The sequence below is a fragment of the Ambystoma mexicanum genome, chromosome 1p, assembly GCF_040938575.1.
Source record: "Ambystoma mexicanum isolate Mex_15411 chromosome 1p, UKY_AmexF1_1, whole genome shotgun sequence".
Lineage (NCBI taxonomy): Eukaryota > Metazoa > Chordata > Amphibia > Caudata > Ambystomatidae > Ambystoma > Ambystoma mexicanum.
Window position 1 is genome coordinate 1,153,469,230 of NC_090921.1, and position 25,671 is coordinate 1,153,494,900.

Here is a 25,671-nt window from a genome sequence, read left to right on the forward strand (position 1 = left end):
TACCCTTAGACATATTTGTTGTTCTCTTTTGTTTATCTGCCTCTTCTTCTATCTCTATCTCTTTATTTTGTCTATCCTTCTTTTGTCTCTTCACTAGTATAGGCAGGTCGTTCATATGGTGAAATAACATACCCCGCTGCTGCTTTCAATTATTTTAAAAGGTAAAACCCCTTCTCTTTATTCTTGATGTCTTTTTTCTCAGAAGGGGAAAGAGGAGCTGAAGGTGTTACATCTACCCTTTTATGTTGACTAAGCATCCACACCATATAAACTGGGTCTTCCTTCCCAATCTGATGCATTTTTCAGAGCCCGAATGCTGCCAACATCTTCTCTAGCTTCTTTCCCTTATATGTGGCATACAACTATTTATTTTTAAAATGTTTTTATTGGCATTTATAGTATACATTAACAGTTTGCTTCTCAAATTGCCATCATTGTCATACATGTATGTAAAGTTCAGTTAATAACAACAAATAACCTTATAGGAACAACAAACAGTCTTCATCGCCAGCTCTGCTCTTAGGGGTACTCGACATTCTGTTTGAGGGAGACAACTATGTTGTCAAATTTTGTAATACTATGTTTGATAATGAGCCTCCTGGACGCCAGAACATAAATGTATCATGCCCTCAATCCATTTGTAATGGTACTGCATAATCTTGGCTGTATATCTTGGCAATGTCCTGCATGGGTCTGTGAGAGGTGTCTCGTCCATTACGACAAGCCAATTCAAACTGTCAATACTTACTTGAATTTTTCTCTTAGTTCCAAATTAATTAAGTATATTGTTTCAATATTTTTGAGTAGGCACCATCAATCGCCACTCGTATTGCAAAAGATCAAAATGTTTCCCCTATCTTTGTTTATTATTTTTGAAAACAAAATGTATTCATCCCTATTTTTCTAACTCCTTCGTTTGTACTTTCCGATAATTATTTGTATATCGTTCTTGGTTTTTTAGTATCTTTAGACTTTCTTCTTCCCATCGGGCCCTTTGCTGTCTTGCCCACAAAACAGCAAAGGAAGACAGCAAAAGGGCGCTGAGGGTTGGGTGTATATCTCCATGGTACTTTCCTTCCTTATCTTGTTTGTGCACTTCGGCTTATCCTGCATCGGATCTCCATGCATGCGTAAAACTAATGTATTCCTATAGAGCTCAAATGAGAACCTGACAGACAGTAGGTGGATTAAAGGGGCATCAAATAGTAAAGATCATCTAAAAAGCATAATTTGCAGGTGGTGCTTAGTTTTTTTAATAGAGAGAGAGTTAAACTGAACAATTTCTCCTGGTTTTACTCTTCAGTTTGTATACAACAAAGATTTGTAAATGCTTAACATTGCATTCAGGGGAGGCAACATGACAAAAGTGGTAATGCTGCCTGCCCCCTGCATGCAATTTCCAATATTTTCCAAATGATGACCTCCATCCTGTGAAAGTGGAAGTCAATTTCCATGGAGAACAACTCCCATTCTGTGTTTTGATTATTTAAAATGATGGCTGCGCTGAGAGAACATTTAGGGCGGAGCAGGAAAATGTGGTGGTAATGCTATTACCGCTGCATTTACTGCATTTATCGGCTTTAAGGCCAACGGTAATAGCGCCCTCCAACCCCAATGGGTTCAGTGGGAATGGGGAACAATGCCCCCCCCACAACTCGGGATCCAGCGCAAAATGCGCTTGACCGAGTTGCAGTAACGCTAATTGTGTTGGGCAGTATCCCACCGCAATTAGGGCCGGGATTCCACCCAACTCATGATAGAACCCTCAGTGTAATTGACCTGTTTGATATTCCTGGATTCAAATTCATTTGGATCCAAAATTAATTGTCATTATGTAATTCCCAGAATATATTGTAAAGAATTGCGGGATTTGGCAGCATCTTGGTAATAATACATTTTGAGGCCACTGCTGTTGTGCGATAAACTTAGCAAAGCATGAAATGTAAATCCGATATTGTGCATATGTCATTTATGTGAATCTGGTTCAACGAGCTCAGGTTCTTACACATTTTTGTTGCTAACTTTGCATTTTTTACACAACTAATCTTTATAGATGTGGAATGTTCACCAACAACTCATACTGCCTCTAATTAACTCTTTCTTCTGTCCTCAGTGCAGGTTTTGGGATACTTTAGTAAATATTTATTTGTATTTATGTTACTTTACAGTAGGGATCTCCAACCTTTACGTTAGCAAGAGCGACTTGTAGTGAATAGCCATTAGAGCTATTGGCGAGAGCTACTTGGGAGGCAATATTCATGAGTATGTGAACGTATACTATTTTTGGGCAGTTTATTTTCTCTCAATATAAAAAGAAATAACTAATGCATTTACTATGATATTAATAACTTCAAACACCTATCTATTTAATAATATTTAGTAACTGTCTCCTAAATATTATGAAGCATACCAGAATGAAGGAAACCAATCAAGACAATCAATGAGATGGCTGACACTGCTTGCTATCCACCCGTGCCCAGTAATCTGGTGTATAGCTTGCAACAGCAACAAAACTCACTTGCTGCCAGACGCAGGATGTTCATGTCTGAAAAAGGCAGATTTGCAGAGATAGGCAATCACATTGGCTGATCATACAAATAGACTCCCTGCCCTAGTGTTTGCACCTAACTGCACACCTCACATGGCTGACATCAATTCAGGACTGTTTTTAAAATCTCTTACAGCAGACTCAGCCATGGGAGTCACTGTGCCCTTCACAATTGCACCATCTGTAAAAGAACTTTTGTTATTCATCAAAATGTAGCATTTTTGAAGGATGCGTCTGTAACGTGCATTTACCTGATTTTTTAGGATCTCAGACAGCATCCTGTGGGAGCATTATTTTCATAATTTGTATGTATTCTTGCAAAATGCCACTCAGGGACACTTTTTCCCCCACTGTATCTTGAGCACAGTAGATTAAAGATGCACATTTTCTTTTTACCCTGGAAGAAATAATATCGGTTTCCCACTCTGGATGGAAATGGTGCATCTTTTGCCTTATGTTGGCTGGAGCATCTGCATCTGCATTCACACAAAAGGACCACAACGGGCTGCCAAACTGCACGCAATGGCCAAATCGTCTCACACAAAAAAAAGGGTATCATTCCTGAGTACTCTTTTTTGTGTGAGGCATCTGCATCCAGGATTTCAACAGGATGCATGTGCATAAACAATTTGAGGAGTATTTCAATCAATGTGTTCTACCGATTTAAAAACATTCAGCATATACCACGTTCTGCTTTGTCAAACAATAAAATCCACTGCCAGTTTAGCATATCCCCAATTCATGCAAATTACTCACATGCCAGAATGCAGCCAAGAAAACATAGACAAAGCCTACTTTGTTGACTCACCTTAAATGATTTTATGTCAAAATAATTGTCATGATTGAAAAACACAAGGAAAAAAGTGTAAATCACAAGTCTGACAAACATTCTGTTTTATAGCTGTGGGATGTATTGACCTACTCTGCTATACTATGCGGCCTCACTCTGCTATCTACGGTGCAAGAAACAGTAAAATGGCGGCAAAACCCTTGGGCATGCCAAAACCTCCAAAACCGCGGTTTCAACACACAAACAGATGGCTGCACAACCTGCCACCCATGGGGCATGTGTGGCGTAACAGAGCACACGCTGCAGAAAAAGTGCTAGTGGGCTCCATGACAAGTAAACATGGGGTACCGAGGGAGCAGCAGCGCTTTGCAAGTGAAACTCCAAAAATGTGCCTGTAAATGACATTTACTTTGCTACTGAAACTCCAAAATGCCTGTACATAACGCTTCCCAACACTCAATATCTTGCTTGGCGCTAACATTAATTTAATCTAAGGAAGCACTGTGAATGTACAACGTCCTGAAATGGTAAGAGCAATACACCTTCTCAGCAAAACTGGATTGCCTGTGAATGACAGTTCCTGTCAAAAATCTGTGTGCAGCCACAATCGGCTACCTGTGAATGACAGCTCCTGTCAAATAGGCTCTCCTGATTCAACTTTAAAGTTATCTAAACTAAAAGTCTGCTGGATTAGCAAATATAAAAGGACTGGGCTGAAAGAAACACAGATTTCAGGTGTTTTTGATCCCACAGGTTTAAATCTAAGAAAGTAATGTATCTAGGTAATTTGATGCAACAAGTTTGTTTTCTCCTGGATTTTAAGTCAAGAAATTAAGAATAAACTAGCCTGGCTGGGCCTGCCAGAAGTTGAAAAACAGGTTCCCACCCAGGGGGAGGGCATTCCTTTCAGCAGATACTCACTGGCATATGATAATTGTGGGGTAGGACAGACTTTTGTCTGCACGCAGCGACTGAACAATGGCAGATCCTCCAAGCCAGGAAATGGATGTGTGAAGAGGTCATAAACTTGGCTTGCTGAAGGAAATCCCAAAGGTGGGGGCCACTCCTTGAGCTCCTGAGACAGACAAAAGGCGGATCATTTGCTGTTAAAGAATATGTAATGAACATTTTTAGAGACTCATAACTTGCTACCAGAAATGGTGAAAAATATAAAAAGGGCAGAGTTGTTAATTTAATTTTTGGCCCTACACATCAAAACATGGAGGAGCTGTAGCATATTCTGAACAGGAATGGCAATATATGTGGTTTTATGGGAACTGTATTTATGCTAGAATTGTTAAACTTCGCACACACATTCCTATGGCAAACACACATATTTGAAGAAATTTGGGGAAAGTTCGGAAAATGTTTTCATGGAGAAATGGACAAAATGCTGCAAAAAGGCGAAACAAGATCTCACAGCTGCAGGATTTTGAGGAACAGATACTCCATAATATATATAATCCTTGTATGTGATTTTTGTAGAGGTTACAAATGTACACATATGTATTTGGGACAAAATTCGATTTTGATACTAGTGGCTAGGGGAGGTTTCTAAGGATTGTAAAAACCAAACCATAAAACTTGACATCATCTGTCCTTGATTGTCATGTCCCCGGTCACAAGAAGCCATACCAACAGACCTCTCCCTTTTCCCACTTGCCTCCACGTATCCACCGACGGCGGTCGGGTGACAGTTCCTGGCAGCACAACAAGATCAAGAGGGTCCTATGGCCGGGTCGAGCCCCTTACCTCCAGTGGTAGTTACCATGTGCCGTTCCACGCCGCGCCGTGGTTATCGACTTTGCCTGGGGGCTCGTCGTCCGAAACAACACGTGACCAGGAAGTAACGTTCTTGGATGGTTGTGCGAGATGTGGAGCACGTATCACGTGACCAGGAAGCAATCTCCATTTTCAGTAAACATGTGACACGGAACGCACGCCACGTGACAGATCACGAGACCTTCTCTGCCATTCAAAAGAAACGAGCGAACACTCGCACAACGCTTCACAGCTGCTTATGGCAGATACTGTTTGGCGTTCACCTTGTTCTTGCTTCCTCTGGATTGCTTTGATCACGGATTGCTTCACGGACCTGCTCTTGCTTCTCCTTGGTACCGCTGCTTTGTTGGTCATACCCGGAACTATGAACTTGGCTTTATCCATCCGGATTTTCTCTTGGATTTTCCCTTGTTGTAGACGCTACTACTTGGTTTCCGACCTCGGACTGTGTTCTGGACTGATTACGGATTCCCTTGTCTTTGTGCCTTGCTCACGTTTCTCTGATGAAACCAGGTGTTCACCTTTCATCGACCACTGTAGGCCCCTGCCCAGTTCTACACCCAGGGTATGCTACCATCTGCATTTGGGTAAGCCATCTTGTGTGCCTTGTTCCTTGCTCCAATTTCTGTATTACCTTCACTTGCCTAACCTCGTTGCTTGCCTTACAGTGGTTAGGGGGGCCCTTCTGGCATTCCTGGTTCCAGGCTGACGGCGCTCCACACCTGTGGCCCCAAAGACTGCACGGGCAGTTATATTATTATTTTCCCACGTGGTACTTGGGGACGGAGGTTTCATCGTCTACACGACCATCAAGTCTCAACATTGATCCAATCACTCGGGTGCAAGGCGGGGATGAGACTCTGATCTAATCCCAGTTCACAGGGGCAAGCTTAGTGAAACCGGCCCATGCACCCATTTTTATGATGTCATTTGAAAGGATAAATCAAGACATCTGACAACACAGACACACACTCTCTCTTCTGATTCCAGTGAAGCACTCTGATCCAGCATTCAACATCCAGCTCTTAACATCCTTCCAGATCCAGATGACATGGACCATGCCAAGCAATAGCTGAACCATTTTCAGCAAGGCCTCAATCCTCAACTAATCCTTACAACCCAGTGTAGCGCTGTGGTGTGGGAAAGCATCCTGAAACTAGCATCCTGAAACTAGTTGGCTTGCTACCACAAATGCTTGCCTGATGGACTCAATCCCACTGAATTTAAATATCCAGAAACAAGAAGGACAGATCCTGTGCAGTTCCGGTGACCAGCCTAGCTGATACAGTCCCGCGCCTGATGTGCTGTCCTTCCCTGATAGACCGATCCATTGACCAGAATCTTGACGGGCCAAAAACCTTAAATCCCAGTGGATTGTGAGTATTAACAGGACGCTAGAGAACTATTGTTTACCTTGCATTATCTTGTCCCAACCCAATCTTTGAACTATCCTTACTTTCATAACCGGTAACAGTGTCAGAATCTTTAGGCCTATCTTATTCTGTCTCTTTGCTAAAAGTGTCATTTGATAGTCATTTTAGTTGTGTAACTCTGATCCAAAAATCCCACTTCGAGTGTTTGGACTGGTTCCGCTGGGGAAGGTGATGGGGATCTGTTACTGAAGTCATGAATCAGTCTCAGAGCTTACTTTGTCCCAACTTGATTGTCTTGTCTGAACGCTCTAGTCTTGAGTAAGTGCATTATCCATATTTTCTGATTTTAAATTGAAGTTCAAATTCATGTATTTATTTCCGAAAAACACCGCTCACTAAAACCTCTATAACACCCTCAGTTTTTAAGATAGAAAGCGATTGACCCATTATATCAAAAATCGCATAAGTAAAAGTTTGCAACGAATTTACATGTTTAAAGGTTTTACACGTGTGAATTGTCTTTAAATTATTCTCTACTTGGCCTTTGAGATTCCAACTGTTTCATTGCTTGTGCTTGCTTGCATCTGTTCAAAGCGGCTCCCATAGAAATGTATAGTAATTTAGGCATTTTTGGCCATATTTAGTGTTTTTGCTCAGCCAATTTCAAAGCCATCCTGACAGTTGAAAAGTCAAATCCGTTTTTCTCTTGTGTTTAAAGGGGGAAGGTGGGAGTGATATTCTGTTTGGTCTGTGTTATTGCCTATTGGTGGGTTGAGTGAGGTTGCAGAGGGAACCTCTAACCATAGTGCTATCTATTCCAAACCAACCTGAAAGTATTATTTTCTTTGCTGCATTCTTTTTGTGTTCCTTTCCTGATTCCCAGTGCATTAAAGATATTATTCATTGTTCTTGTCACCCATTGGTGATTGTTGTTACCTATTAAAAAGATGTTGTGATTTTAAATTCTAAACAAATAAATAAATAATTACCTTTGCAACTAGCCAACTAGCCTGATTCCTGTTTCAGTGTAACATGGGGGGTTATGTGAGAAGGGTTTGATATGAGTGGTATATAATTCAGAATATTGAATTTTTAGACAAAAAATAAATAAGGGTTTCATTTACGCACTACATACTGGGCGAGACTTGGGTGTGTGCCTGATTGAATCCCTTTACATAGGGATGACTTGAAACGTGCACGAATCATATAACTAAGAGAGTATGGTTGTAGTGAGGCGTAACTTATTTATAATGGGTTGTGATGTGCCAACCATCAGCGTTTTATGAGGGGGGCAGTATCACAGAGTACAGCTCAAAGGATTTCTGCTTCGCCCTGAAGGAATCATGCAGGTAATTCCGGTGCATGACCAATGGGCCATGCCTGACTTGCATGTACAGCTTTCTCAGATATATTGTGGGCTCCCGCATCATAATAATGGTTTAAAGTGACAATTATGACATTGTTTGCAATGGTATCTACATGGGGTTTCCAGTGGCAATGTCGGCACAGTACTGGCATATCCCACACACTGTTCGTGACAAGGCATCTATTGGATTTCTTCATGTGTTAGAGAAAATGTCTGGTGTGTTGCCCAATTATTTAGATAGCAACAACAGTAATCTTTAATTGCATCATTTCGACCCAGCATTGAATAACTGAAAATCCCCTGCCAGAATTTGAACATATGCATACAGGTCCCATACAGATCTCTGTAGATCTCCGATTTTGTGTACATAGCCAAAGGGGATCAACCCTATACATGTTTTTCCCATCCCATGGCACTCCCCAATGTTCTTTCCTGGTATTCATCAAACTGTTTTGTACAGTGATCTGTCACTTAGTAACTAGGTTCAAGCTATATTAATGGTATACATATCAAAATATATACATACAAACCACTGCTCACTTTTCTCACCAAATTGCTTTATTTGTAGTCTTTTTTCATAAAGCCTAGACTGGAACAAACGCTCAAATCATGTTTTTTTAAGTCCTGACATTCAGAGCACGTGTCATTTTGCTTTCCTGTTTCATTTTGTAAATGTAAGTGGACAAGCACCAGAATGCAGTGCAGCTAGTAGTTTTCCACATGTACTTGTAAAATTGCTGTTAATGCTTGAATGCCCGTATTGGGACATTCATGGAGGTGAGCTCCCGCATATCACTGCAAATTCCATCTTAACCTTGAATACAATTGTGGTACTGCTGCCTTAAAACAGAAAACTCTCTATCTTCAAATAAAACAAAAATCACAGTTTTACCATAAACAGCAACACGTACTGTTATATTTATGTAGGTATTTATTTCATTTATATAGTGTGCTTCAACCCGTTGGCATTCAGGCACTTTTACAGAGAAAAACCAGTTACTTGCAGGTAATGCAAAAAAGTGCATAGGCAGTGAATAGGTGGTAAGGGGAGACCATGCTACGCAGCGTAATTGTGTGGGGAAAGTGTAGGCAAACAACCAAGTTTTCAGGGATTTACAGAAAAAGGTAAAATATGTACCATTTACCTATTTTTCCTGCAAGCTGGGACTCAGATTGTCTTTTTTTCTGCAAACACACACACACACACAAACACACACACAAACACACACACACACCCACACACTGAGCAAAAATCAGCTACAGCTATAGATCTATTTTCCCCATTCTGATTGAAACCCTACAATTGCAGGCATTCAAAGCATTGCTAACCAAAATAAATCTAAAGAAACATAGTGTGAGTGAAACAATCAAAACCTCAGCTTTATTTCACACGGCATGCAGATCTGTGCACCCCTTCCTTGCCTTTCTAATCAGTCATCATTTGCACCAGTTAGTGTCAATGGCCATAAGACACATTTCCCCATTCACTTTTACTATTTATTTGATCACTGCCTTAAGCCCTTCAAACCCAGATGCAGCCCCTCTTCTTACCATGCACACAACTTTTGACTACAAATGGGTAGCACGCCACGGACACGCAACTCTGCTCGTATTGCGAACAGCGCCTTTTGCTCCGATGATATAAAATGCTTTTTTAAAATGAATTTAAACCGCTATGCTGTGATTTCACCGGTAAAACAACAGTCCCCTGTTTTAAATTCAACACGGTTGTACCAGATCCTGAGGAAAAAACTTCCCGGGAGTGTCAGTTATCACTCTTATCAAAGAAGGTGAAATTCCACCTTCCAAAGATTTTCAGCCAATGCCTGCAGTTTGTGAAGCTGTGTGCACTCCAAGGCCTAATTTCAATCCAAATGCTAACTTGGAATCTCCACCACCTGTGGGGGTTTTGCTGTGCCAGTAGATGCTGGGGGGCCCCCAGCACCCCAAGCTTCTCATGCTCCCGCATGAGAATTGCCATGACCCCCCAGATCCACGGTCCGCTGTAATTGAGATAGGTTCGAACTCATCTTTCTTTGGAAGGGGAGGAGAAACGGGACTCATTGGATTTACCCGAAGTCTCCTTTATTTACTCTGAAACAGCAAACAGTATGGATTCCTCGTTCGCTGCCCCTACTCCCCGTTGTGCCCCTGTGGTGTCCACAACGCCCCGCTGTGGCAATTCGGTAAGCCCCTCCCATGATCCAATTCCATCTTTAGCCATTGCTCCTACCATCTTGAAAGAGACTACGTTACATGCCATGAATTTGGCCATCTCCTCCCTTTTCAAGTTATTTGAAACATTGGACCGAAAACTACAGGCACATGATAAAAAGATTGAGAAATTATTACAATGGCAAACTTCTCTCTCACATAGTATGGAAATGTATAGGCAAAAAAAGCAAAAACAAAGGCCTGTTAGCGCGCTTATCTCTGACACCATATCTATCTGCGCAGCTATACATGTACAATCCAGAAAATGTAATTTGATACCTGACTTTCCGAATGTAATTTATGATGGTTTTCCGTTGCCCCAAAATATGGAAAAAGCCAACGGAAAGGCCCCGACTGATCCTGTAGCCTGTGGTGCATCTAAGGAAAACCCTAGTGACCCAATTCAAGCATTTAATATCTTCGCGTTTAACGGTCCTAAGCAACTAGAAATGGCAATCAAATCAAAAATTCCTCCGCCGCAGAAAAAAACGAAATACAGTAAGGCCCCATGCCAAGATGGCAAAATCAGCGACCAAGGCTTTTATGAAAGCTCTTTCATCTTTCATTGCCCAAGAAGAATATTACCTTGGCTGCAGAAGCAGTACAAAAAAAATATAGTGATTTGGCCAATGCGAACAAAGACAGTAACTCCCTTTGCATACCTCAAATCCGTGCTTATGCGCCATTAGATGCCCTCGTGAAGGGGGCTGAACAAAATAATGAGTTGAATTTCCAACCCACGCCCCCCTCTTTACCCAAGGACTCGGATAATGCGCTAATACGGTCTAAGGTGGGAGACACTTGCTCGGTGTTGACTACCTTCTCTGTTGATGTGGTCTTAGACAAGAACATTGAAGCCAGACGTAATGAAATTAGAAAAGAGATTGATCACTATGCATAGACCTACGAAATCCCCTGCTGTGATTCCTTCTGGTGCTAATTTACAAGATAAAAGCCAACTAATAACGCAAATGGACACCGATGCCCAAGGTCCCTGAGTTGCCCTCTGTGAAAGAAATTACTGATCCTGTAAAGACTGGCTACACCGCTCATAACTTACCCGTCACCCAGCAACATATTTTCAATACAATTGACCCCCCAATGGAACAAACAATAAAAATTGTGGTGGAACAATATATGGCTACCGTGAATAAAAATGCATTATTACATAATAAGCCTGAGGTTGAGCCACCTGTTATTCAACTACAAACCGATGATCAGCTGAGTTATCCTCTGGGACCTGTACTAAGGGGTAACATGCAAACACAATATGAAAACAATTCGCTGGGAATAACTGTGCAGGGCTCTAATAAGTCGCTGCCAGTAAAAGGCTTGAAAATGACATCCAAACAATCACTACTAATAATTAGGTGTAGAGACAGACCATTTCCGAAGTATGATTTAAATCGTACTAGCATACTTGCTATACTAGCGGAAATTCCTTCGTTAGATGACCTCCAATCTTCGGATATAGATTTGGTTGAATTCATTCTGGATAGAGACCTATCCATTGCACGAATTTGGGTATCTTCTCGAGTTGTGCTAAACACACTGTGGCTTGCCAAAAGAGAAATACATGAGTTAGGCTTTGAGTTACTTATTGATGAGTCATCCCAAGTAACAGCCTCTGCCCCTCAAAACCATCAAACACTAAAGTATGTTTCAAATCAGAGGCATGTTCATTTTGCTCAGCCAATCATGTACAATTACAACTCCATGTCCCGATGTCCTCTACAGCAGCCGTAACTAACCCCTCCACCTTCTATGTCCCTGATAAATTGGAACACTTGTGGCCACGTCCATTTGTTGTTTGTTTGACACTAATGAGTTGACTCAGCATGATGTCATCTTATTTCAAGAGACTTGGCTTATGGAGCGTCCGGTGTGGGACAACTTTGATATCGTTTTCAATCCTGCAATACGATATGTGAAAGGTCGCCCTATGTCAGGGCTATTGATGGCCATAAAAAAGAGTTCAGAAATTGTTCTAGAACATCAGTCTGCTCCTAATCAATGTATCCTATTGATTATAATTAAAATAAGACAACACAGATATGCGATAATAAATTTATATTTAAATCCAGCTGCAATATCCACTAAGGCTTTTCTTAAGGAGTTGGAAGATATATGGACAGAGATAATTAAACTCCCCATTTACCCTCACGTTATACTGGCGGGAGATATAAATTTGCACTGCTTGGACTCTCTTTCTAAACGTATTGATAGCAGACTGACCTCTTGAACCTCTTTCATTGGTTCAAAAAATGTTATTATGTTAAATAGCTCTTGTCCAGGTGATATACCACCGCAGAACACTTGAAAAAGAGGCTGCATTGGTGCCATTATTGATTTCATCTATGTGAATCAGGAACTATTCTTGGATGTTAAACTGTTCTGTGTGATCCCTTCCAAGGATAGCGACCAAAACATTTTGAATTTGAAATGGCAAATCATGGCCCAATCGAAAAAAATGGAGACATACAATACTTTTCAGCCCTTGTCTTTAAACAATGGAATGAATAGACTACATTAGACTGAAGATAATCTAGTGAAATTCGCCAGATTATTTGAAAGGTCAACTGTGTATGAGTTGAATTCAGGCAACAATAATATACTTGAGTATAGTGAACTATTACATGCATTTGGTACTACAAACAAGGTGAAGACAATCCACTCTCCATTACATACTTTTGATCCTGAAGTAAGAGACAAAGGTCTTGGTTCAGACGTGAAAAGAAGGTTGTCCTGGCTCTTCCTAGTCAAGAGAAATGGCAAGCTCTTAAGATACTGAAAACAAGACATAAAAATTGGATGAAGGCCCACCGAGTTAGTCTATACCAAAGGGACAGTGAATGTATGCTCCAAAAAATGGGAAACAAAAATTCGGCTCAAATATGAACCCTAATCAATAAGACTAATGCTAAATCCCAGATTTCTTTACAAATTAACGATGTATCAGAGGGCCAATGGATCGAGCATTATACAAAATGATATGCTTGTGCAGAGGATTCAAGTCCCCTGTATAGCCAGACTTATCAAGGAGTTTTTACTTTAAATTTTACAGTAAAAGACATTTTATATTATATTAACAAATCTAGTCGTTCGCGTGCCCCTGGCCCTGACGGGATCTCCAATCACATGATGAAGCAAGCCCCGGAAGTATGGGCAAAGATTTTATATCAACTTTACACCTTAATTATACACACACAGAAATTACCCACATCCTGCTCTCTCTTTATTATTATCCCGGTGTTCAAGAAGGGTGATAGACAAAACCCTTCAAATTATAGACCGATTGCCCTTCTTAATACACCGGGCAAGATTTTTGCTCGTCTAATCCTGCGAGACTTGCGGGCCTCGTTTGAAACTTCTGGTAATGCGGATGCTTTTCAAACTTGCTTTCTTGCAGGCAAAGGAACGGCTATAAACATTACTGCAATCAATTCCATAAAAGCCTTGTGTGAATATCAAACCCAACCCCTGTTTTTAGCATTCGTTGATTCTAGAGAGGCTTTTGACTCTGACAACTTTTAATTAACAAACTGATTAAAATGGGCTGCGCTAGCTCAGTAATTAAATTGATTGCACTTTTACATTCAGACACTGCAATCCAGATCAAAATCTCTTTAGCTGGGCAATTAACCTCAAAAATATTGACAGCACGGGGTCTCAAACAAGGCTGTATTCTGGCAACCACTATTTTTAATTTGTTTATCTTAGACATGGGCAAGACCTTTATCGACATCAACTCAGATGCTCCGAAACTAGGGCCACATCAAATTGGATGGATTTTATATGCGGATGATCTCATTTTAATTTCCAAAACTCTGTCTGGTCTACAACGGTTAATAAAAGGACTTTAGCATTACGTTCAAGAAAATCACATGTCAATTAACTTAACCAAAACTCAGATTATGCAATGTGGTAATAGAAAATGTCGCCCGCTGAAATCGTCCATCTGGACCTTTCAGGAAGTGCTCATTTGTATCGGCCCACAATATAAATACTTAGGAGTGATTATTCACATTTTCAGGCTTGACCTTCCTTATGTTCTGGACATAAAACAAAAATTGCAAACGCTAACTTGCCAAGCTAAAGTCCTTATATAAATATGGCAAATTCACATGCTCCCCGTTCCTCTTATATTATGCACAAAAAGTTTTACCAATTCTCACGTATGGTTCTGAAACAAAACAACCAAGGGAACGTGTGTTTTTGGATCGATTAGAGGGCAAATTTTGGCGTGAAGTGTTCAAGCTACCAAATTCAACTCCTGGGCCCTTGATACGTTATGGGTTAGGAGCACTTTCTATGTTTGTGTTATATGCTTGGAAATTATGTTCGCTAATGAGGACATTTTTGTTGTTCATAAATTCTATTGATTTATCTCACATATTGGCCATCTATATGTTGCAATCTACCCATCCTTTTCCAACTAAGTGGAGAAATGTTGTTACTAATCTGTTAGTAGATGCTGATATAACAATCGACTTGCTAATAACAAATCCTAATCGTGCTGAGAAGAAATTATATCAGCACGATTGGATTTGTACTTTAGGTCAATGCTCACATTACAAAGACTATAGCAGCCAACTTTTTGGATTGAAAAAGAGAACTACAGCATCTTACTTACTTAAATTTCCTTCATCTTACTTTAGAAATGATTACCTCAGGTTTAGACTCAACCTATGGCCCACTAAAGAAATCTTACGTAGAAGAGGACAACTAAAGAAACAGCAGAATATTTGCCGGTTTTGTCAGCTGCCAGATTGTGAGGAAAATCTAAAACATTTAATAGTTGTTTGCTCCTCATTGAAGGAGCTACGCTGTAAATACTTCAAAAGAGTATATGGGAATTATAACCTGCTAACTATAGATGTACTCTGGTATAGAATATTTTCTTCTCCTCTGCAAGCTGTCCATATAGCTACTGTGCAATTTCTCTTAGAATTAAATCTAGAGACAACTGAACCCACAGACTAACGTGGTCTAAATCGATCCAATAATTTGTTCAAGGATAAAAATTCCGAGCTAACTTGTTCTCCAGCATACGTTCCAAATTGTGGGCTTTGCGAGTGCGGACACTCTGTAAGAATTTAGAGACAGAAATTGCATAGGACCTGTATATATATATGAATTGTGTTTGAATTTTTATGACTTCTAAGACGTTTTAGACTTTAAAATGTAAACATTTAAAAGTTGCTTTCATTTGAGTAATTTGATGTATTGAAACGATGAAATGTCTGATGTAATATTTATAACATGTTTTTTTTTCTATTTGTTGTTGATTATGTGTGATATTGAAAGGTTGATTTATCAACCAAACAATTAAATAAAAAAATAAAAAAATAAGAGCAGTGCGTTCAGTTAATTGAGAAGAAAAATATAATGTTGTGGTCACGGTCTCTGAAATTGCTGATCGAATACTGGAGCGCGGCCATCTGTGCGCTCAGCCTCACGTGCGCCTGCTGCCCGGGATTCGAATCTCTTCATATTCAGGCGAGATCTGAGACTGGTCCAAAGCTGCGTAGGCGCTGTCCACATTTTCATAAACGACTTTTCCCTGCAAAACAAATTGAATCACTTTGATTTGTTTTCCTCATCAAAAGCTCTAAAGATTTCCAGAGTGCATGCTTGTGCGAAGATTCATAAAAAAATTCAAACAAAAGTGCAAATCTACCAGGTATGTTAGCTGTGCAAAATTGACACAATCAGTATTTCCTTTAAATGTCCATCATTTAAAATCTTGTAAGGTATTTCATGGTTTAAAAGTCCATGAGCCGGATTTACAAAAGCGTTTTGTAAGGGCACAGACCCATTGAAAAATGCTTTGTCAATCAGGCAGCGTGTTTCCATTCATATGATATGATATGATATTTTATATATATCGCGCTCGTACACAAGTGTTTCAGAGCGCGAGATTGTTAAATCCATAGGGAAGATTCGTACGTGCTTGGACCAGAAATTCATGAAACATGGGTATCGGCACCAGACCTTTGTCAGATAACCAGACACAATGTACCCTAAACATATTTCAGTCAATTCAGTTGCAGTAAAAATATCCCATAAACACAACGAAAGCCCTGAATACAGACAGGGCGGAAATGTACTTTCAGGTATTTACGTGTATACAAGCGCGTTATCATATCACATCAAAAATGTGTTAAGAAATGACATGTCCTCCAATTCCCAAAGACCTAACTGGGAGAACTGAGAGAGGCCCTTGCCTTTCGGGGGGTTAGCATGTTGGACAGATTTGCCTTGTGAAAGAAGAAATGGCATAGCCAACAGTATCAGTTTACCAAAGGGATCTCCTTTTACCTTGCGGCCACCCTCAAAAGCAGCAGGCAGGGAGAGTGAGGAAATGACTTAATGCATTGATCGAAGTGAGCGGGAACGGTCGGTAGGGTTGTTCCACTACTTTTATGTTTTTCTGTTCACCATTCCTCTACTATTTTCTACCATACTATTCTCCCTTAGGCTTGTCTATGCATGTTCTTGTGCAAGTGTAAAGTTATAATAGGAGCCTTAGTTGTTAGTCACTTAGACTATTGCAATGCCCTAGCCGCAACACCTTGTCACATGTTGCACTATGCTTCCACCTACCCTCTCCCCTGCCGAGACCACAGTTCCACTACTTTTTTCAGTGCACTGATGCCACTGCCTTAATGGCCAAAATAACCGCCACCAGGGAGGAGGGCAATGTCCCTGAACTATCCGGGCTGCACCCACCTCCCCTGCGCCTTTCAGTGCACCCAAAAGCAAAATATCTGTGACCTGAGAGCTTCGTGTATGTAGCCTCACTGCGTGGTGCTCAAACCTCACTAATAAGGGATTGCTTTCCTGTCCAAGAAACCACCAAAGCACAAACAGCAAAATAAAAAAATAAAACACACAAGTGAATTATGTTACCACTAATAGGTAATAACCAAATCACCTTCACATATTTCACATAATTAATACAGAATGTATACACACATTTAAAAATGTCTTCATAAAAATATATAGCTGTCAATACCAGGATTTTGAGTGCCAAGTGTCTTTCCTAGATGCAGCCCATATGTGTGAATGCTTGCCTGCATTGCCTGCAATTATTGTCTTTCCAAACTGGGACCTGTCACAACTTTCTAATTCTGTCAAATGTAGTAAAGCAATACATATTATTGAAAAAGCTATTTCCGGGATGTTTGTCTGAAAGGGAAAATTTGTCTCACATAAAAGGTCTTATCTGCCTTCATTCCGGCATCTAGTTCCTCAAGACATGGGGCCTCATTAGGAGTATGGCGGTAAGGCAGCAGCGGCACCGGTATCGCTATCAGCACTGTTGTTGCCATACTAGGAGTTCTGCTCCCGGGTGCCCCAGCAGCCATCTGGTTTTTCCGGGTGGCCATCCCGGCACCCGGGAGCAGAACATGATGGTAGCAACAGTACCGTTATGAACGGTACCGCTGCTACCATCCTCCCCATTCCCATTGAGTCCTATGGGGGCTCAAATGGGAAAGGGGCGTACCGGCTCCGCATCCGCACAACTGGGTCCGCCGAGGTTGGAATGGCCCGGTGATTCCCCTTTCGCGGGATCCGGAGCCGAGTTTGGGGGTAGCCAAGCTGGTAAAACCGGCATGGCCACCTCCAACCTCGTAATGAGGCCCAAGATCTAGTAATTCAACATCGATCATGTTTAAAGCGTGACCAAGTTAAATACGGTTGTAACATGTCTGTCGTTGTTACTCATGAAACATTTGCGACATCTGGAGCTTCATCTCTTTGCTTTTATGTTGCAACAACGCTTTTAAACAATTCAGTATTGTACCTGTTTGTTTCCTGTTCATTAATGCCGAATCTAGTTTAGCTTCAGTCATGTCCAACACGTTTATTTCCCTTCAACACTGACTCTTATGTTGGTTTCAATTTTTATCTCTGAGGACATGACTGATTTCACCACAATCCTACATATCGCTGCCACTGCATTACTAAAAACATGTTAAAACAGCTGTATGGATTCTTGTTTCAGTTCTGAATCAAGGTATGATCGACTTAATCCACTGTGGGCCAACAAAAAAGGAGCACAAATTGGAATTCCCAATAAAGGTTTGCAGAACTAATTTTCCACTACCCTTTGGAAGTCTGCTTTTCTCATACCCCAAACACCCAGGCCATACATGGCAATCGTTCATGGTTAAGCTAGACAAACCTTTAACATCATATTCAATGGTTGCCCCTCCAATTGCTCTGCAAAAGAGAAAATAACACTTGTTGCTTGGATCATCCTCACGGTTGGTTGTTTGGAACATCCTCCCAGTTTTTTGCTTGAGACATCCTCCCAGTTGGTTTATTGGGAGATCCTTCCAGTTTCTTTCATGACTAGCTGTTTCCCGTTATTTATTTATTTATTTTATTTTTTACAATATTACAGGGTTATACTTAACCTTAGAGCATCTAGGCGTTAGTTACAGGCAGTTGCGACTGGGCATGGGTAATATGCGGTTGACCAACAGCACGAACACTAGTTGAACAGGTACGTTTTTAGTTTTTAGGCCGTGGTGGGTGGTGTAGGGACATGGGAAGTGGTAGAGGATCCTAAGATGCACAGTGTGGAGGTGAAGCCTTCGAGGGCATTGGCATAGGCACATCCAGTACAGCAGAGGCAGGAGACAAGAGGCACTTAGCATAAGAGAGTGTTGACAGGAAGCCCAGATAGATTGCATCGAAGTTTAAGTAAAGGAAAAGGAAGTCTGTCTCTTTGCCATCCTCTGTTTAATCATACGATTATTCCAAGGGGCCTGCAGAGGCTGCACGCGGAAGCAGAGCCTGAAGCATTCGCTTCTAGTGCTAAGTACCAGGTGTCAGTCAGAAGAGGCTAGGCCTCTGCCACTATTTCACTAGGTGCCAGAGCAAAACTATATATTCGGCAGTGCTAGAACCTGGACGTTTACACCACTTCCCACCCCATAGACCAAACCTGCAGCATGCTACCAAAGTTGAGCAAGGTGTTTTTTCCAAGACTTTCCAGGGCCTTGAAAAATGGTCATCACTGTTGTTGTTCTAAGCGTCTCTATACTGAAAAAGAGAAGGACCAGGTCATACGCAGGCAACATCCCAAAGTCTGAGGCTTTCAGTGTGAGGGTCCCAAATGCCCCCCCCTATTATCTGGTCAAATCATTAGAACAGTCATATCAACAAATTGGGTGGTGCCACTTCTTGACATGATGGACAGACAATGGATCATTCCTTGTGATTGGAAGAAAAGTTGAAGCTTTTAGTAAAAAGCATGTTGAACATGACCCCATACCTCAATAGGGCAGAATATACTAAGACCGCAAACGCCAGTGCTCCAAGCTGTGGCAAACCCTTCCAGTCAATGGCAACTCTGCAGCCAGCAGCCCATGCTGCATGGATGAAATAATAAAATGCTGGCAAGAACCCAGGAGACATGTGTGGAAGCTAGTCACAGCACACCACATGGTGGCCCCTGGCATATGATGCGGCTCCCCACCACCCAAGAATGCATGGCTTTGGCGCTGTGACAGATTGCTTTGTGTGACACTGAGCTTAACGGGCAGGAAGAGCCAGGAAGAGCCAGCACAAACAACTATATATGGGGAGGAACATGCAAATTAACATTCAAGGAGGATACAAAAAACTAACAAACCCATTCAAGAGCTAATTAAACCCTATTCAAAGAAGAAATCACGCTCTCTGCCTGACTCCAGAGGTGAACAAACGTGCTCTACCCTTCACCCGTTGCAAAGCACAAAGCACAAAAAAGCATTACGCAACCTCAATCAACATACGATTGTCACAATGCCTGATTCTGCATTGCTAGCACTCATATTAATGCATGTAAGGAGGAGGCTATGATGGGGAGGAGGAGGAGCTCCAGAATTGTCCATACACAAACAACACTATTTGGGATGTCAGATGAGGAGGTGTATATAAGATACCGCTTCCCTCCTCATGCCATCCTAGACCTGGTCAGGGATTGGGAGAATGACCTGGTATCACCCACCATGTGCTCACAGGCTGTGACACCATACCTCTGGTTAAAGTGTTATCAGCCCTACACCTCCTGGCTACTGGATGATTTCAGCATGCCACAGCCCACACAATCAAGCTGCCTCCACCAGGTCCCAGCACGTGCGCATAGGCACATTAATATGCAACGCACACTGCAGGCAAGGCAGAGAGTATATCAGGACTTCTATGCATTTTCAAACTTTCCCAGGGACCTGGGATCCATCGCCTGCACCCATATAGGGCTTCAAGCCCCCAAGAGATGGCACAACAAGTAACAACAGGAAACCATGGAATTACATAAATGTGTAGGTGATTTTTGATGCCAATGGACACATCATGCATGTGCATGCCAATGTCCCAGGATGCACGCATTAGAGCTTCATCTTGCTCCATTTATGCATTTATGCATATACCAGGCCCTAGCATCGGGAACATTGGGCAACAGCTGGCTTGTGGGTGAGTATCAACTATCACGCAAACACAAGCAGCTACCCATGGCAATAGCTTTCATCTGGCGACAATAATCTCCATCAAAGAGAAAAACATTATTGGCAAGTGAAAACTCTAGTTGTTTCGTCATTTCCAGATGGGTATAGAAAGAGGCTGATTGTGTCTGAAAGATAAAGTCTTATTATCATCAGCAGAAAGGTATTGCCACGGGTGCTAACTATGCACCGGTGCTCAAGATTTTCATGTACCATATGAAGCTATCCATGCATTATCCAACAGTGACTATATGTGACATATTGAAATTCCAACGAATTTGACATTGAGCTTACTTGTCATGTCAGTATCACCCATATACTCTTTTTTGATATATCCTTTTCTGTCACTTCCCATGACCTTTTGACACAAACACACAGGAAACCGACAGAAGTTAATTCAGTATTACACACCTCCAGTTGCCACAGGATCTCTGTAATTAATAATATACCTAAAGGTGAGTTGATTAGAGCATGTGCAAATTGTAATAGTGAAATGGCATTCGGCCATGAATGCAAATTGCTCACTCAGGAATTCTCGAATCGGGGCTATAAACAGACAATATTGCAACAAGGAGAGAGGACAACTCGCCAATTGACCAGATGCTCTCTGCTTATCCCCAAGAGCAAACCTACAGTATCATTACCTGAAAATATCAGATTTGTCATTATATACAATTCTGACTGTTACAAAGTCCAGAAAATCCTCAAGAAACACTGGTCTTTGCTTCTCATGGATGATGGCATCATATCTCACATTACACCAAATCCTTAATTATCGTTTTGATGGGCCCCCACCTTATGGTCACTGCGTAGTCCCCCATTTATGCCACATATCCCAAGCTTAAATTCAGATTGGCTTACTAAATTAAGATGTGTGGGATCTTTTAACCATGGTACCGGTTTAATGTGCACTTTTGCAATGAATGTTCAGACTGTTCCCTTAAAGAATGGTGGCACATTTTCTGTTCGGGAACACATTAATTGTCGTTCTAAGTATGCAGTCTATGCCATTGTGTGTGTCTGTGAAAATATCTACATTGGTGGCGCTATCAGGGAGCTCAAAATTATAATCTGTGAACATCTAAGCATGCTGGGGTCACACGGTCCAAAATATCCTTTAGCGATGCACTGGCAACAACATCAACTGAGTAATGGGAAGGATATTGAATTTATTGGACTTCAAACTGTCTCGTGTGACATCAGAGGCAGAAACCGTGAACTCAATCTCAGGCAACAAGAAGCTAAAGCGATCCGCCAATTCAGATGTCTTACAAAAGGACTGAATTCAGAATATAAACTTAATGAGTTTTTATGATTAGGATTAAATGTACTTGATATGAAAGGGTGAGAGGGAATTATTTCACCTTACTGAACATGAGTATTTACAATCCACAGTATATTGATCCCCTCTTGTGTGTCCAATCCACGTTTACAGAACCATATATCTTTATTCCAGACTATCACCATTCTCAACACTGTTTTTTAGTAATGCTAATAACTTCTGTATGTATTCCCACACGATTACAGTGCAACTGACTCTGTTTCAAAGGTGCCCTAAATTGGTCTGATTGCATTGCTATGTATTTATTCATCAAGTACACGTCCATGCACTCAGCTGTGATGAAATTGGTGTTCATTTAATTTTAGCCTCCAATCTTGCCTTGATCGCACTTTTTACACATAACCCGTGCAATGGGTACTGTAATGTAGGCACCTCCTGTATTGTTCTCATCATATACATTTATCCGATTCAGCTCCCGCCCTTGTGCATCCAAGCATTACATTGGTCCACCACACCCTCTCCAATTGGGTAGTATTCGCATTTCATCTTATTTTCCGACGTCCTACATGCAAGTCACACTGTATATTTTAGTGATCCAAGATGGCACCCACAAGCATTGCGGAATGCTGTACAAGCCGAAAGGCTCTTTATTTTCTTTTTAAGCCACGTGGTGGAACCAGTATGCATTCTAGTCCCCCCTCAGGTGAGAACTTCATTTCCTTGCGCTGTCTTCTCTTCTCTTATACCAGAAACCCACCATCTGTCTCAATTTATATGACCTTTACAGTGATTCTGTTCGGTCAGATGCTTCCACGTACCCCTTAACAGGCATTCAAGACCACATGCCATTGTCGTCAAGTTTACCGATTTGGACACTTTCACATGGACTAACCGAATGATCCTCATATGCTGCACGGCTGACCTATAAATAAGTCATATTGGTAAGCGCTCACTCTTTGCATGACCCACACTTTATTCTCCTTTTTTCCTATTTTCAAATCCGTACTTGGATTAGTCGTGCCGTGACCCCTTGTTAATTCCTTTTTAAAAAATTCTTTCATAAGCTTTAACAGGCTCTCAAATCTACACGCCATTTTCAGTTCACTCACCGTTTTGGCCATGTTTACATGGAACAGTTCAACACCAATAAGTAATTTCCTATTATGTCTCTCCTATTATCCATAATACGCACATGGCCCCCTGCACCTCCCTCTCACTATTTGAGCATTTTACCTATATAGATCCTTGCTTACGCACTGACTCACATACCCAGCCTTTCTTTGGATTACAGAATTTTTGGTAAGGCCTGTCATGCCCTGGTCTTTCTACCTAATACCTGAGCATTAAATGCATTGATGTAATATGCAAATATTAAAAGTTTTCCCTTTTCTTTTCCTCTCACTTCCCTTTCTTTCTAAATGTTGGTGGTTCATTGTTTCTCTATGTGCATGATACAATTAACAACTGGAATTGAATGTTTTGTTTAATTTCACTTATTTTTTTTTCATTTGGTTCTCCATTTCATTCAATATTATGATAATTATTTTGTCTTCATTGTATTGGTTTTAACCTTGAAAAAGTCCCATGAGGGTCGCAACACGTGTTGGCTGACTCACGCACAATCGCATGACATTAAATTATATTGCAAATTCATGCTTTTCAGCAGTATCTTTCCTTGTAGTTAGCTACTATGACTAGCGTGAGATTTCTAGGCGCAACTTGCATTGTTACCCTATAGGCCAGTCTACCCCTGATCAGGAGTGGCAACTAAGCATAACACATGTCAGGAGATGGCATGCAGGACTGATATGACAGGTGTGCAAATGTAATGCCACATGAGAAAGAAGATAAACAACATGTTCACTGGAACATCTTGAGGAGACTGTCCCCGAGCAGCAAGTTGTGGGTGTGCAACCAGTACAAGAAAGCACATGCATAGCTGATCAAGGAGACATGCACACGCACAATTATGCAGGACCACTCACATCTTCAGTGACAGTGACCATCACCCAATCAGCAACATATTCCATCACTCAAGCAAAACCTATGTGTGCCACTTCATGCCACTCTCTGGATGCATATGTTACCAGCCAGGAAAATGAATGGCATTGCAAAACCTTACCTGGTGGTACAGCAGCTGTGAATCACTCTCCACCTCCACCTAGCACTGGTCATCTGCATTGTATTGTATTGTACTTGTCATTTTTATATCACCTTTTACTATTATATTATTTTATTCGCAATGTGCTGTTAGTGGGCATGACCTTGGAGGACTGAAGTGCAGAAGGTTGGAGGTCATGGAGTAAAATTAGGATGCGTGTGTGTATTTGACCAAATAAGGCTTAGCATGGTTGGCCAGGCTCCGGTAGAGAGCAACTCGTGTGGACAGGCATGTGGGTGGGTGGTCAGAAGAGTCAGAAGATGGCGTGAGTGCAATAGACTCACTATGTTTTCAGCATGCCCAAATTTGTCATAGGTCTGTGCTGCATTCTGATATCGGAGGTGTTGAGGTGTAGTCTGGTGTGAATAGGAGGAGAGTTATAAGAATATCACAACCACATTTTGTCATAGTGCTTGCTGTATTCTGATGTGTGCGGGTAGCCATGACTGCGGCCAGTGTCCACCAGAGTGGTGGGGTATACGTACCTGGTGACATTTGGTGGTGATTTGTTGTTTGTGTGAATGCTCAATTGGATTTTTCTGTCGATTCTGGTGGCTGCAATAAAACCATTAGCAACAGTCTATGCTCCCGCTATTTGCAACAAGAGGAGCATGGGTTTCTTCTAGGTGTATAACATGGTGAGTCTACCCAGCTATCGAGTGCTTACAGAACCTTTTCAGTTGTTACCGCTATCATGGGGGGCATATTCTGTAGTTCATATTTGCAAAATACCTGGCCATCCCCCCTTCCGTTTAGAGTGTTTCCGGGCTGGTTCTTGATTGTCCTACTGGTGTATTGCACAGGGGACTCCCACCTGGTTTATTGGTACAGGACATGGCCATGGCACACGTCCTCCCATGACAATTCACCACAGTGCATCCAATCTGTCTGATTACAATGGTGGTGATTCTATCGCCACCACTGTGAGTGCAATTTGCCTGTTTTACTGTATGTACCAGGTGCAGTGATTCATCAATCCTGTGACATTTCAGATATGAATGGCTGTGATTCAGCTGGAGATGCTTGAGGGAGGCCAGGGTCATTATTGATGTAAAGTGGTCTGCGTGGTCTGGGCCACTGCAAAAGTGTCCAAAACTGCCAGGTGCTGAAAGGTCAGGGTCACCGCAAATGCAGTTGGCGCTGCCTGGTGCTGGGTTTTTCTAAGTTAGGTTTGGGAATTTGAGGTTTTTGAAGGAGGGGTTCAGGATAATGTAGCAAATAGCCAGATTTTCAGGAATTCTTTTAAGGAAAGATAGTTTTCGGTGTGGTGGATGTGCAGTGGAAGAGTGTTCCAGATGGTGGGAGCTAGGATAGAGAAAGCCAAATCACCAACTCTGGTGGTTTGATCAGCGGGAATGGTGAGGAAGAGAGCTGAGCCTGATCTGAGGTTTCTGGGAGGTTGGTAGTGGATGATTTTGTTTTGAAGGTACTCAGGTTCTGTATTATGAGGGGGCTTGGTGTGTGATGCACATGGCTTTGAAGGTTGTTCTTACACTGACAGGGAGCCAGTGCAATATTCTAAATGTGAGGGTGATGTGTTCTTTGGGCGAGCGGGCAAGGAGCAGTCTGGCTGCTGAGTTTTGGATTTGTTGAAGTTTCCTGAGTTAGCATGCCGCGACGCAGAGATAGAGGGAGTTGGCGTAGTGTAGGCAGGAG

At 41.6% G+C, this 25,671-nt stretch overlaps 1 protein-coding gene across 1 annotated transcript in view; it reads right to left on the reverse strand.

The window, feature by feature from the left end:
• Nucleotides 1-8,395: 8,395 nt before the first annotated feature.
• Nucleotides 8,396-25,671, reverse strand: part of LOC138450289 (B-cell receptor CD22-like) — a 267,696-nt gene continuing 250,420 nt past the window's right edge. The window contains exon 8 of the mRNA XM_069604829.1: nucleotides 8,396-15,636. Coding sequence (XP_069460930.1) covers nucleotides 15,529-15,636 — 108 coding nt within the window. The 3' untranslated portion in view covers nucleotides 8,396-15,528. The remainder of the gene's footprint in view (nucleotides 15,637-25,671) is intronic.